Source organism: Aedes albopictus, chromosome 2 (genome assembly GCF_035046485.1).
Source record: "Aedes albopictus strain Foshan chromosome 2, AalbF5, whole genome shotgun sequence".
Taxonomy (NCBI): Eukaryota; Metazoa; Arthropoda; class Insecta; order Diptera; family Culicidae; genus Aedes; species Aedes albopictus.
Window position 1 is genome coordinate 61,339,129 of NC_085137.1, and position 15,118 is coordinate 61,354,246.

The following is a 15,118-nucleotide window of genomic DNA, read 5'->3' on the forward strand; positions in this document are numbered from 1 at the left end:
ACACCGTACTGAGGGTACTCGGATATTTGCACAGCGAGCGAAAGATATCGATGTTCACGATTTGGTGAACTGTATTCAACTAAAAACGATCTACTGATCCTAGTGATCAGTAGGGAGAGCTACAAGTAGTGTGAAGAGAGTTCCTATGATACTCTTCTATGATTTATAAAGAAAGTTATATGAGAGTGAATTGAGTGTGAGAACTACTGAGACAAATTCATTTAGGGGAAATGCTAATGAAATAACCTATGCCTTAACATACCGCCCACCATTGAAATCTAGATTTCAATGAAACTGCCTAACTATGGTGGGTAAGCTTGAAAAACTAACTAGTGTAGTGAATGGTACAAAATGTTGTGTAGTAAAGTTACAATTCGAAAATATGAACTATCCCATACTCGTTGACTCCGTCGTCTTGTTGTTGACTCCTCAGTCGGAACTCGCATGTCGGCCAACGATCGCTGGTTGCCTGGTCGGAACTAGCACGTCGACCAAAGGTTTCAGAAGTGCAGGCTGCTGCCGTAGCCGGGATAGGTCCTGCCAAGACGGTAGATTTAAGGACGGCGAAGACAAGGTTCAGAAAACTAAAGGGATACTTAACTTGTGAGGGGACCTTGAGGTCCCCTCCCATCCGACGTCGCATGTGTTGCTGGCACCTGGAACGACTGGAACACTGCAGCATCGTAGTCCGGGTGGTTATCCGGAATCGGCAAGACACAAACTCGTGCGATTGCCCGTTTGTAGACTCCATCCTTGGTGCGAACGCTGACAACTCTGATGAGCCCATCGCAGCCCGGGAATACTTCAACAACCCGACCATAACGCCACTTCTGCGGCGGGAGGTTGTCCTCACGGATCAACACCATCGTTCCAATGTGGACGTTGTCTCGTTCCCGTGTCCAACGGGTACGCTGTTGGAGTCCTGATAAATATTCCGTCGACCATCGTTTCCATAGGCGACGGAGATATTCCTGTATTTGCTGCCACTGCGAAAGCCGATTGCTGGGTAGCTCTTCGTAGGAGGGTTCGGGAATTGCCGTTAGAGGCCGGTGCACTAAGAAATGACCTGGAGTGAGAACGTCCAAGTCCTCCGGCGAGTTACTCAGCTGCGTCAGCGGCCGAGAGTTGAGGAGCGCTTCTATTTGCGTAAGGAGCGTCTGGAATTGCTCGGCGGTGACCAAGGCGTTGACCAGTGTGCGACAAAGGTGCGTTTTTAAGGATTTAACCGCGGCTTCCCAGATACCGCCGAAGTGCGGCGATCGAGGAGGAATGAAGAAAAACTGGATGCCCTCGGCAGAGCATCGTTGAGCTACATCCAAGCGGCTCTGTTGAGATCGGAACAGCTGTAGAAATTCGTTGAATGTCCGTTGAGCGCCGACGAAATTGGTGCCGTTGTCGCAAGATATGGTTTTCGGCACCCCTCGACGAGCAGCGAATCTCTTCAAGGAAGCGATGAACGAATCCGTAGATAGGTTGCCTACCAACTCCAAATGTATTGCCTTGGTTGATAGGCAAACAAAAACTGCTACAAAAACCTTCTGTGGGGCAGCCTTTCTCGAAACCGGCCGGAGATAGAACGGACCGCAAAAGTCCACTCCGGTGTTCAGGAACGGTAAAGTTGGCGTTACTCGAACCGATGGTAGATCTGCCATAATTTGCTCGCTTAAGCTGGGTCGGCTGCGGAAACAGTTGACGCATTCGTGCGTTACCTTGCGCAAGAGGTTTCGTAGTCGGAGAGGCCAGAATTTTAAACGAATGGTAGCGGTGAGAAGCGTGGGACCTGCGTGCAGACGATTCAGGTGATAGTATCGCACGACCAGTAGAGTGAACGGATGCTTGTTGTCCAAAATCATTGGCTGCTTTTGAGCGTACGATATGCCTGCATTGCTGAGGCGTCCTCGGGTGCGTAGAACTCCATCAACGAGTACCGGAGAGAGCGCTTTCAGTTTGGACGAAGTCTTCACTTGGCCAGTGGCGCGAATTGAACGTAGATCTTATCCGCAAAAGAGTCTTGCTGGGCAAGTTTCACGAGCGCCACTAAAGCCTCCTCAAGTTCCGCCGTTGATAGAGCATCGGTGTTTCTGGTCTCTCGGTTCCGCTTCTTCGAGTTGCTGCAGAATCTTTGCATATAGGCTACAACACGAACCAAACTCGAAAGGGAAGATTTCAACGAAAATATGGAGTTCTGGACGACCGCTGGAAGGGAAACACTTGGTTTCTCCTGAAGTTGCTCTCGTTCGAAGTGGTCATCTGATGTTCGCACGGGGTCTGGCCAAAACCTGTTTGGTTGTTGCAGCCAAATGGGACCTTGCCACCATAGCGAGTGCTCAACAAGCTGCTGTGCTGGCATTCCTCGCGAAATGACGTCCGCGGGATTCTCGATGCCTGGTATGTGCCTCCATATACCGGAAGCTGTGATTTGCTGAATCTCTGCTACTCGGTTTCCTACGAATTTCTTCCAGCGAGAAGGAGACGACGCTAACCAGTGCACGACTATCGTGGAATCGGTCCAAAAGAATAAACGAGCTGGGATTTGCAGACTACTTTCCACCTTTTCGTACAGATGACTCAAGAGAAGAGCTCCGCAAAGCTCGAGGCACGGTAAGCGTATCATTTGGTCTAGTTTCTCCGTTCCTTTAGGTGCAACTCTCGATTTCGCAGTAATCAGGTGCACAGATACGCTCCCGCTAGCAGAAACGACGCGGAGATAGATACAAGCGCCGTACGCGTTCTCGGACGCGTCGCTGAACCCGTGTAGCTCGGTTTGCACAGGATCGCTTACAGAAGCCGCCCACCGTGGAACGGAAAACTCATCCAGAACGTTGAGGTCACTCCGGAAATCTGTCCAGAATTGCTGTTGCTGTACGCTTAACGGAAGGTCCCAGGAAACTTTGGATTTCCACAACTCTTGCATAAAGAGCTTGGAACGTAGAACAATGGGCCCTAACAGGCCCAGCGGATCAAACAAGCGTGCCGACTCAGATAGAACCAGCCGTTTGGTGATAGAATCTTTATAAGACCACGAAGGGATCTTGAAACGAAAAACGTCGTCATCTGGTTGCCACAGCAACCCCAAAGTTTTCACCGGCGTCGATGAAGAGTCGAGTTCTAGAAGGTTGCGGTCTTCTCGAAGCTCCGCAGGAATGTTGTAGAGAATGTTGGGACTGTTGGAGGCCCACTTATGCAGCTTGAATCCAGCTGACTGCAGGAGATCGATCATCTGGCTGCACACTTCGATTCCTTCTTCTTCGGAATCCACTCCAGAAAGCATATCGTCGATGTAGAAACTTTTCGACAACACCTTAGAAGCTCGGGGGTGAGTCGATTCACCCTCGGACGCAAGTTGCTGAAGACAACGGATCGCAAGGTACGGGGCCGACGCAGTACCATAGGTAACCGTCAGCAACTCGTAAGTTCGAATGGGTTCTGATGGCGAGGAACGAAAAACGATGCGCTGGAGTAGACGATCAGAGGGATGCACCAACACCTGTCGGTACATTTTCTGGAGATCAGCAACGATGACGAAACGAGACATCCGGAAACGTAGGAGGATGCTGAACAGCTCGTCTTGAACGACGGGGCCCACCATTAGAGCTTCATTTAGCGAAACGCCGCTATCGGTGGCGCATGAAGCATCGAATACGACGCGAAGTTTCGTCGTAGCGCTGCCCGGCCGAACGATACAGTGATGAGGCATATAGTATGTTTTCTCGCCAGGCGGCAAGACTTCGTTGCTAGGGTCAATCAGCTCCATATGCCCTAGTTGGAGGTATTCCTGAATGAACGCCTCGTAGTCTTCCAACAGCTGCGGGTTCGACTGCAGTCGCCGTTCAAGTGAAATAAAACGGCGAATAGCGATGCTTCGAGACTCTCCAAGTTTCTCGAGAACATCAAATTTTTTGGGGAGTGAAACTACAAACCGTTTCCAAATCTGCATTAGTGCAGACGAGTGCGACGGCAGAGCGGTTTGTCTCCGTGGTTTCGTATTTACCGGAAACTATCCACCCAAAGACGGTTTCCTTGAGATGGGGAAGCTCTCTCTCTATCGATGTGCAAGATGTGGAACTTGAGATCGATAGCGTAGTCCGTACAGCGTGAACGGATTGTTGCCATCGCCGATTGCCTAGATGTAGCAGTACTAGGTCCAACGCCCTGAAGCGCTAGGGGATCGTGCTGCCGTCGAAGTTCCAGTTTCTGCGCCAGGTGTTCGCTGAGCAAGTTGCGTTCGGAGCAACAGTCCAGGAGGGCTCTCGCGAACTGAACGTTTCCCTTAGGGTCTTCTATCTTGACAACAGCAGTCGAGAGGAGAACGATACTTCTATTCGTCGGTGCACTAGCGGGGAGAGCGACTGACGGACGGCCAGAGGTGGAAGGTTCGACCAAAGCAGTGGTTGCGGGAGCGGTAGCAAGAACTTGCGATTGCGAGACGGAGGAATTGTCTAAAGCTGGTGCGATTGGGGGCTGACCTTGTGGGATAGTGGGTTTTTTGGATTGCGATAGCGATTGATCTTGTCCTTGGCTGGATCCGTTGTTTGCAGTGCGCAAATGCAGCATCGTATGGTGCTTTTGGCCGCAAACACGACAAGCTGAACTAGGACAAGCCCGAACCAAATGAGAGGAGGAGAGACAATTCAGACACAAACCAGCTTTTTTGACTGATTCTAGCCTTTGGGAAGGATTCATGTTGTTGAAGGAATTGCATTTGAATGGAGAATGGAAAGGATTTTGACAGTGTGGACAAGTTTTCTTCGGCACGGCTGTGGTTGTGAGCGTAGAACCCACCTTGGGCTTCTGCGCTGGTCTTCCATGGTCTTGGCGGGATTCCGATGGTCGAGGCTTGGAGAGCGCCAACGGTTGAAGGGTGACCAAATGGTCGCGCAGAAACGTTAGCATATCTTCGTACGTGGGCGCTTCTCGTGAGTTGTGGGCCCGCTCCCAGTGCCTTTGAGTTTCGGCATCGAGACGCGTGTAGAGTATGTGAGCCAACAGGTGCGACCACCCCTTCGTAGGAAGTCCGATCTTCCTCAGCTGCAGCAAATTGCGCTCGTACGAATCGATGAGATTCACTAGGGCATCGTACGATTCCCGCTTAATCGGCTCAGATTCCAAAAAACTGTTCATCAGCGCGCGTGAGATCATCTTCTTATTCTCGAACCGTTGTTCAAGCATTTGCCAGGCCACGTCGAAATTGGTAGCCGTCACTTCGATTGACTCCACCAAAGTTCTAGCTTCCTTGGTGAGCACCGAAAGCAGATAATTAAACTTGTCGAGCGGCGATAGCGAGACATCTTTGCCGATCGTGTTCTGGAACACATCGCGAAAGCTTAACCAGTCCTTCACACTACCGTCAAAAGAGGGGATTTTGAAAACTGGGAGGTTAACGCGGGAGTAAGGGGTTTGGCCGGGCGGAGAGGAAGAGGAGGAGGCTGCAGCTGTCGTGTTGCTTCTTTGGGACACCAAAAAATCTTTCACGTCGAAATAACGGTTCTCAAAATCCAACCGCGTCTTTCGATTAGCGGTATTCATGTCCTTTTTCATTTGCGCATCCTTCTCTGCCTCTCCTGAGCTCGATGCTGCCAGATCTTGCTCTTGCCGTGCTTCAACTTTGGCCCGATTCTCGCGGAACTCCTTAAAAAGAGTTTCCAAGTGCTCCAAACGTGAAGCAATTCTCGTCCGATCACGCTGTGGATCGAAATTGGCAACAAAAGATTCCATATTGACGAGGGAATCCAAGTACCCACGCTCAGCCTTGGTTAATTCGCGTAATGTCATACTGGCGAATAGTGTCGATAATTTTCCAAATCAAAATCCAAATCAAAATCCCAAAAACATAGCCAGGTCAATTTGCCCAAAAAAGGTGTAAATCGCAAACAATTTCCTTACAAACTATAGAAAAATTCGCATGCAATAATTTATTTTTGATCGGGTTACCGTACCTTAGCCTCGGTGTACTCACGCTACCAGAGCTACAATAGCTCTATTGTCCTCCAATCCGAGCGACGACGCTGCAAACAGAACGACGGCGGTGATGTGCGCTGAAACACGCCGATGAAGCTCCGTGCCTATTGGATGCTGCGTGCCTGGCCTTGACACTGGTCCGTCGAAATTGATTCGATAGTTCGATCGAATCCGCTATCGCCGATTGTTTAACCGACGCCTATAGACCAGCGTGCAAGCGAACAAAGCACCACAATGGTGCTGCTAGTGGTATTCATACACAAAAGATCACTTTTGAACACTATGAAGCCACGTGTTGGCTACCGAAAACTCACAAATCCGGCTCGAAGGACCATTAAATGTAGCGGAACTAGTTCCCGGATTGTGGACACTCGCGACGGAACGTGACCTTTGGGAGTGATTTACCACCGAAACGAAACGCGACGAAGAACTAGGCAACGTGACACCGTACTGAGGGTACTCGGATATTTGCACAGCGAGCGAAAGATATCGATGTTCACGGTTTGGTGAACTGTATTCAACTAAAAACGATCTACTGATCCTAGTGATCAGTAGGGAGAGCTACAAGTAGTGTGAAGAGAGTTCCTATGATACTCTTCTATGATTTATAAAGAAAGTTATATGAGAGTGAATTGAGTGTGAGAACTACTGAGACAAATTCATTTAGGGGAAATGCTAATGAAATAACCTATGCCTTAACACTCTGCGAATTCAAAATCTCTGGGATAACTCGTCAAGACTTTCTGCGCATCAGATCTGCACATCCCGGGAGTCTCTGCAATCAATGACTACTTTTAGGCCACTTTCGGACCTCCCTTCACCGTCTACCACCTTCCCCAACGGTCCTAGGTCCTAGGTTAAAGTCCGAGTCACGGGTTAAATTCTGCTACCAAAAATCATAAAAACGACTCATGATTTCATGAGCCTAGTACATTTTCGTTTTATAAAAATACACCATGATTTGTAATCATGATAGTATGAGCCATTGATTGTCTCGTAACGCTACCAATGCGTTACTTTTTTCCTGAAATCATAAAGCTAAATCTTATTTTTGAGATTTTGAATCATGGTTTCGGGTGCGCATCGCTTATTAATCTGAGGACCATAAAGCTAAATCATGTTATTCAGATTTCGAATCATGGTTTCGAGTGCGCATCGCTGATTCATAAGATTCAGATTTTCTAGGACCATGAAGCTAAATCATGTTTTGGAGATTTCGAATCATGGTTTCGGGTGCGCATCGCTTATGGATCTGTGGACCATGAAGCTAAATCATGTTATTGATATTTCGAATCATGGTTCCGGGTGCGCATCGCTTATGAGTCTGGTGGATTAAAAAAAAAATTAAAAAAAATTGCCACCATTTCGGAGATGGTTTACTGATGACCCAAAAGCAAAATATATTTCTATAGTAATCACTATGAAGAATATTCAATAGCACAGAAAGATGCGATGGTGCTGGTGTCTTTTGACCGGAACAGGAACGAAGCCGTAACGGGATCAAACGGATCCGGGGCGAGGAATGACAGCCGCAGCCGCAGCTGGAATGAGAATGATGGCCTGCAATTGAATGTTACTTACACATTATTTTTTTCAATCATTAGGAAGAAATTTCAACACGCTTTTTTTTACTCACGCGTCGCTAAACGGAGCCGATACAGGAACAGAATCGGACACTGCCGGGACGGTGCCAGCGCCGTTTTTAATGCGGCCGAAACTATGCAGCCGAGATGGAGTTGGTGTCGTTTGACGGCGCCGGCACAGGAAACAAACGAAGTCGGACCGAAATTGGACAAGGAATGGCAGCCACGTTTGAGCTAGAACAAGAAGAATGGTGTGCAATCGAATTTAGAAATGAGTAAGAACAACGTAGGAAAACATTTGCGGCACATTTTACTTACCAGTTTCTTTGAGAGAATGGTTTCACGAAGAACACACTAGAACGCTAATATGAGCATGAGCATGAGCATGAGCATAGATGACCGCACAATTCGTAGTTGCTACTCCGTGATTGACCAGAGCAATCGAAATTGCACAAGGAACCAATGAATAGGGCTTAGGACTAGCTTACTATTCTCAATGTACACAGGTCGGGAGCTCCCAACTTTAATAGGGTCAATAACGGCGCCGGCCACGTCCTTACGGTCATCGAGGATGGGAGGGAATGTTAGTAAGACAAACGTTGTTATAAAGACCGCGAATCGCAGCATCTCCACGTTTGTCTCAGGAAGGATTTTTTTTGTTAGTAGGGTAAGGTACATTGTCAATCCGGGAGTCACCTATGGTTGGTGATATGATTTGATAATGGATCAATATACACAAACCGCCGTTAACAACCGACCACTTTTCGACGCAAAAACTAGCCAAAAAGAATATTCTATCGCGCGTCTCCACTCCACTAGGGAGCAGAAACCTTCAGTCTATTCCACACAGAAATACACTGAACGCGACTCACTTGTCGGCGCCCGGATTTTTCTCGACCGGCGAGCCCGAACCAACACTTTTCACTCTTTTGTGTAAATGCAAAAAATGAAAGAAAATATGTATTATCAACTTTAAGTGTATTGGGAACTAGCGCCGACGGGAAGCGAAAAATTCGGAACCAACTCGATCCACGACGCGTCCACCGCACACTCCAGCATTTCGACTTTGCCTCCAAAAACACACTGAACTGCCCCGTACGAAGATGAGCACTGTGAAATAGACGACGACGACGCGCTCGCGGCCGAACCAAATGAAAAAGCGGCATTTCGATTTTGCTAGAACGCTAATAACACAAAAAGTGACATAACTATTGTTTTATAACTATATTTCAATTGAAACAATAGTTTTTTTTCATTTTTTCCACCAATCACCTACGACACCAAACACTGAATGATCACGATTTGACAGGTGTGTGGAGTGCGTGTAACGCTTGATAATTTTCATGATTTCAAGCTCATAAAAATGGTTGCAACGAATCATGATATTAGTTTCTCAGATTATGAAATTATGATTCGTGATCATGATTTCATAAAATGATAAATCTTTATGTTTTATGATTTGTGAATCATAAAAACAGGATCAGATTTGTTTCCATGTGTGAAGACGATTGCATGGTGCTAGATATGGGCGAGTGAGGCAGCCGTCAGGTGAGGAGCTGTCTGGCTGCGCCCGCAAGGCTAGATGGGTAGTAACCCCGAAGGTAGGCAGTAATGCCGGCAAGTCGGACCCCAGCCAGGCGTCTCGGGAAGCTGGGAAGGGTGGGCCTGAAAAGGCTGGCCCGTCCCGGTTGGAAGGGAACGGGGGGTTGTGGCCCTCAGGTACCACAGGTTAGGGTGAACCAAGGGGAGGACCCTCCTTGGACGAAGGTAGAGCGGAAGCGGAAGAAGAGGAAAAATCCGCAGGCAGAGCTTGCTAGGGACGCCAAACCGCAACGATGTAATAGAGCAGGTGCCAAGCGCGACAAAGGCGACGCGCTCGTCATCAAGACGGAAAAGTCTTAGTACTCGGGCGTCTTGAAGGCCTAGCGGAGCGACGCCAAGCTCGACGATCTCGGAGCCCACTTGCGCAGTATCAGACGTACTCGTACGGGCGAGATGATTATCGAGCTAAAGCGCGACAAGGAGCGAAAGGGCGCTGCCTACAAACTGTTGGCGGAAGAAGTCCTGGACGAAGGTGTGGATGTGAGGGCTCTGACGGCGGAGGCGACTCTGAAGGTGAGGAACCTGAACGAGTCAACAGACGCCGAGGATCTCGTCATGGCACTGCGGCAACAGTGCGAGGTAGAGGTGGCCGCTGCAGCCATTCGGCTACGGAAGGGCCCGGCAGGGACGCAGATAGCCTTGGTTCAGCTACCTGTGGCGGACGTCAAAAAGTCCGTTAAGATAGGGAACATAAAGGTGTGCTGGTCAGTTTGCCATCTGACACTGCATAAGCCACCGAGTGCTTGCTTCCGGTGCTTTGAACCAGGGCACAAGTCGTGGGACTGTGAAGGCCCTGACAGGAGCAAGTTGTGAAGGAGATGCGGAGGCGAAGGCCATAAGGCACAAGGCTGCACGAGTCCACCCACGTGTCTGATTTGTACTGGGAAATCCACGAATGACAGACACCCAACGGGTGTCCAAGGTGCCCGCAGGGCAAAGCCGCAGGGCACAAATCACAGTGCAGGTAACGCAGCTAAACCTGAACAACTGTGATGCGGCTCAGCAACTGCTTTGTCAGGCAGTTTCTGAGTGGAAGTCGGATATCGCCATCATAGCAGACCCTTACCGTGTACCCGCCGGCAACGGTAATTGGGTCGCGGATGGGTCCGGTAAAATGGCGGCGATATGGACAACGGGTGAATACCCCGTCCAGGAGTTGGTGTTTACTACCTATGAGGGCTTCGTGGTCGCCAAAGTAAACAAGGTCTTGTTCTGTAGCTGTTATGCGCCCCCGCGTTCGTCGATCGAGCTGTTCACGCAGATGCTTGACTGTATGACGACCGTGCTAACAGGGCGAAGGCCGGTGGTAATAGCGGGTGACTTCAATGCCTGGGCCGTGGAATGGGGAAGCTGGTTCAAGAACCAGCGGGGTCAGATCCTGCTAGAGACGCTGGCCATACTAGATGTCGATCTGGCTAACGTCGGTACCAAGAGTACCTACAATCGGAACGGTGCGGAGTCAATCATTGACGTTACTTTTTGTGGTCCTGGCCTAACAAGTAGTTCGAACTGGAGGGTAGACGATGGATGGAACAGCAGGCAGCGGGTAGAGGAAGAGGCGGCTAGGCCAAGGCCAAGCCCTCGCAGGTGGAAGACATCATACTTCGAAGAAGGGGCATTTAGGGAGGCGCTCCGTCGTGAGCGAAACTTACTTGGTTTAGACGGCGACGAGTTGGTAGCAGTGAATCAAAATTTAACCATCGCGCAACAATAATGACAATGTCGCAACCTGTATTTGTTGCGACAAAACAACCCATGCGACATAAGTTTGTCCCAACTTGAAAATAATGGGATTGACATCGTACACCACGAGTTTAGAGATTTTCAAGCCTTGCATTGCAATTTTCGAACGGTAACTTCGAGTCGGTAAACACTGCAACTCTGGTGAAACTCTATCATCAAACAGTTTCGACTTTGGGTTAGGAATAATTGATTATTCACGAGTTGAAAAGTACGCAACAAATTCAGCTTCCGTTTTGTCTGCAACAAAAAATTTCGAGATCATGTCATTATCTGGCACCAGTAGGGATAAAGACTAATCGTCGCACCTTCTTTGTTGCTTGTTTTGTGCCTCTTTTGTCTGACAATTCTCTTCACTGGTTGGTAGCGGCGCTCTCACGTGCGTGTGATGCGAGCATGCCTAGGCGAGTCCACCCTAGAAATGGGAGGCCACCGGCTTACTGGTGGACCAACGCGATTGCGGACCTGCGCAGCGCCTGCCTACAGGCTAGGCGACGCTAGTTCGCCGCTGCAAAAGCCGCGCTTAAGACCGAGATAAAAGCAAGCAAAAAGGCCTGCTTTGAGGGTCTCTGTCCGAGTGCTAATGCGAACCCGTGGGGTGATGCCTACAGGATCGTTATGGCCAAGACGAGAGGTGTAATGGCTCCTGCAGAGCAATCTCCAGGGATGTTGGATTGGATCATCGAGGGGATTTTACCGCGTCATGATCCTAGTCCTTGGCCTCCTTTCGTAGGACAGCCGGGGACCGGGGCTGGCGATGAGGAGAGGGTCACCGATGTGGAACTTGCGGGGATAACAAAGTCCCTTGGCGTAGGTAAGGCCCCACTGAGGGCGAAAATGGTCTTTCGAGTAACCAGTACGGCTTCCAGAAGGGGAGGTCCACCGTAGACGCTATCTTGTCGGTTACAAAAACCGCCGAGAAAGCACTCGAGTCTAAGAGGAGGGGAATTCGCTTCTGTGCGGTAGTGGCTCTGGATGTAAGGAATGCGTTTAATAGCGCCAGCTGGTCTGCTATTGCCGACGCGCTCTTGCGTCTGGGGATACCGGGGTACCTGTACTAGATTCTCGAAAGTTACTTTCAGAATCGAGTACTAGTTAACGACACGGAGGTGGGTCGGAAGTGCTTTCACAGAATCTCAGGAGGTCCGCAAGGTTCCATCCTGGGTCCGGTGTTATGGAATGAGGTGTTGAGGTTAGAGTACCCAGCGGGAGTGGAGATTGTCAAATTTGCCGACGACATTACGCTCGAAGTCTACGATGAAACGATCGAGGAGGTGAAGTTGACTACCGACCACTCGATCAAGGTTGTGGAGGCGTGGATGCGATCCAGGAAACTGGAGCTGGCTCACCACAAGACAGAGGTGACGGTTGTTAACAAGCACGGTTGGCGGCAAGCGGAGATCAGTGTAGGTGAGTGCACTATCTTGTCAAAGCGCTCAAGTAGCCACCTCGATTATGCCTGTAAAAGAGCCTCCACAGCTATTGCGGCACTGTCCCGGATGATGTCCAATAGCTCTGCGGTGTACGCCAGTAAGCGCAAGCTTCTGGCTAGTGTTGCTACGTCCATACTTAGGTATGGCGGCCCGGCGTGGGGCACTGCGCTAAGTACTAAATGCTACCGACGGTAGCTGGAAAGTACCTACAGGCTAATGTGCCTGAGGGTTGCGAGCGCGTACCGTACCGTGTCACACGACGCTCTCTGCGTCATTACTGGTATGGTGCCTATCGGCATCCTTATCAGTGAGGACATGGAGTGCTTCGAAATGCGCGGCACAAGAGGCATACGCAGCACTGCCAGGATGGCCTCTATGGTCAAATGGCAGCGCGCGTTTAACAGTTCCACCAAAGGAAGGTGGACCCATAGGTTGATACCGAGGGTAGATAGTTGGATTAATAGGCGCCATGGGGAAGTTACATTCCACCTGACACAGGTCCTTACAGGTCATGGTTGCTTCCGACAGTATCTACACCGTTTCGGGCATGCGGATTCTCCCGAATGCCCAGCGTGCAATGGTTTAAAGGAAACGGCGGAACACGTTTTGTTCGTGTGCCCGCGTTTTCGCACAATGCGTGACCGCATGCTTGCCACATGCGGGGAGGACACAAACCCGGACAACTTGGTCCAGAGGATGTGTAGGGATGAGTTTGGCTGGAACGCCGTTTCAACGGCTATTACTTATATCGTCTGGGAACTACAGAGGAGGTGGCGCGTGGACTCGGAGAGTGGCTAGTCCAGATGCAGTACAAGAGGTGGTCCAGGGGTTCGGAGTCGGCTTCTTAGGTCATACCGGTGCCCTGCGGTCGAGATCGACCCTTACAGCGATTAAGTGGCCGTGGAGAGGAAGTCCCGGTAGCGGTGCTGTCGTGGCGTCGGTCTACTGGGTTGGATCCGAGTCCGCGGTAGGAAAGGGGTCCCCGGCAAGGGTCTGGGTAGGTGAGATCCTGCTGTCTGCAACCTACGGGTGCAACTGATAGGGCCTGAAGGGTAGTGATACCCTTCCTTACGGACAGGTCAGATCGGGTTGCACGTGGGCATCAGTTCTTGATGTCCGCTCAGCAGTAGGGCGCGGGCGGGGTTGACCCTGCCCGCCTTCCGAGGATAAAGGGAGTGGCGAGGACCACTCGGGAAACTGGCTAAGCGCCAGCATGCTACCGTGATGGACTCTCCAGAGCGAGTCATCGATGTTCGTTGCTGCTAGGCTACGCAGCTAACCTTGAGGGTGCGATGTGCACTAGCCCCTCTCTGAAGCAATACCTTCTTGGTGGTTCCGGAGAGACGTAGGGTTTGGCGACCATAGGAATGGTTTAGTGGGTACGAGAAGAGAGTAGTCCCGGCTTTTACGACTGTTGTAGAAGACGGCCTTAACCCCACACTACCCCAGCCTTCCTGTTTCGGTCCTCTTGTTTGTTGAATGCAGCTAGGACTTCTGCTTCGGTGCCTCTTGGGATGACCGCAAATAGATCATCAACGTATTTCTGTAGGATACGAATTGGGAAGGAGAGATCTGTATAGCCGAGACATCAAACATCTATTGCACCATTATGTTTCTCTCAATGAGCAACAATATTAACTCTTAAAATATTTTTTTCTTATTCGTCGGACACGCTTGCTGATAACTTGGTCTACTATAATTTTTGATATTTCGGCTTTTTGTTCATTCGACCTTGTCCATTCGACATTTTGTCCCATCAACTTTTTCTCCCATTCGACCTTTTGTCCCATTCGATCTTTTGTCCCATTCGACCTTTTGTCCCATTCGACCTTTTGTCCCATTCGACCTCTTGTCTCATTCGACCTTTGGTCCAATTCGACCTTTTGTCCTTCAAACTTTTGTCCTAAAGCCACAGTACAAAAATTTAAGCGCAATAATTCACATTACACCTGTTCATAAATGAACACCTTCGCTAGTTACATAAAATTCCTAAATCTTATGAGGAAATGAACTTCTGATCAATTTTTCAGCTCATTTGATATTTGATGAATTATTATCGTCGCACCACCAAATCGAAGTCGTCGCTTGAAGCACATGCGAAGTTGCAGCTGCGAAGAAAATTTGAATCTATTTTTTCTGTTGCGCATTATTAAGCTAATTAAGTGCTGTAATATGCACTAATCCAAATTGAGTTGCGACATTTCTAAGTAGGTTAAAAATCAATTTTCGCACGTTCGGTCACTTCGGATTTCGAACAAAAGCATAATATTGTGCTTCAAGTTGATTTTGTGATTTTTGGCCTGTTTGGTCTTTGAAAAATTATAACTTTCGAACGGAAAGACTTACATGAATGATTATAACTCGAAATATAGCTCATCATATCTTCTAAAAGTCCAGGGTCTCCAGTTAGCCAAGTGGTTAAGGCATTGGATCGCCAATCCGGAGACGGCGGGTTCGATTCCCGTTCTGGTCGAGAAAATTTTCTCGACTCGCTGTTCTTGCCTCACAATATACAAATTCATGCAATGGCAGCAAAGAATGCCCTTCAATTAATAACTGTGGAAGTGCTAAAAGAACACTAAGTTGAAGCAAGGCAAGCCAAGTCCCAGTGGGGACGTCGAGCCATAAAAACAAGAAGAAGATGAAGATCTTCTAAAAGTCGTCCGTGTGAACAAGTTTTGCCAATGATAAGTCAAGATTCATGGTAGGTACTTGGAAGATGTAGTTAGTGCAGTAGTGCATAACGAAGTGTAAGTAGTATGAGGTCAACCATCAGTTCGCAAGTTAAGTACTGTATAACCC

General features: G+C 49.1%; 2 protein-coding genes across 2 annotated transcripts; both read right to left on the reverse strand.

Annotated features, from left to right (window-relative positions):
- Nucleotides 1–596: 596 nt before the first annotated feature.
- On the reverse strand, nucleotides 597–1,853 carry LOC134286055 (uncharacterized). Its single transcript, XM_062847619.1, has one exon. The coding sequence runs from the start codon at nucleotides 1,851–1,853 to the stop codon at nucleotides 597–599; it is 1,257 nt and encodes a 418-aa protein (XP_062703603.1).
- Nucleotides 1,854–1,960: 107 nt separating this feature from the next.
- LOC134286056 (uncharacterized) lies at nucleotides 1,961–3,754 on the reverse strand. The gene has a single exon (XM_062847620.1). The coding sequence runs from the start codon at nucleotides 3,752–3,754 to the stop codon at nucleotides 1,961–1,963; it is 1,794 nt and encodes a 597-aa protein (XP_062703604.1).
- Between the last annotated feature and the right edge of the window lie 11,364 nt (nucleotides 3,755–15,118).

Bases quoted from the DNA above. Each gene is read 5' to 3' on its own strand.
- LOC134286055 (XM_062847619.1), bottom strand. From the start codon at position 1,853: ATGATTTTGGACAACAAGCATCCGTTCACTCTACTGGTCGTGCGATAC.
- LOC134286056 (XM_062847620.1), bottom strand. From the start codon at position 3,754: ATGGAGCTGATTGACCCTAGCAACGAAGTCTTGCCGCCTGGCGAGAAA.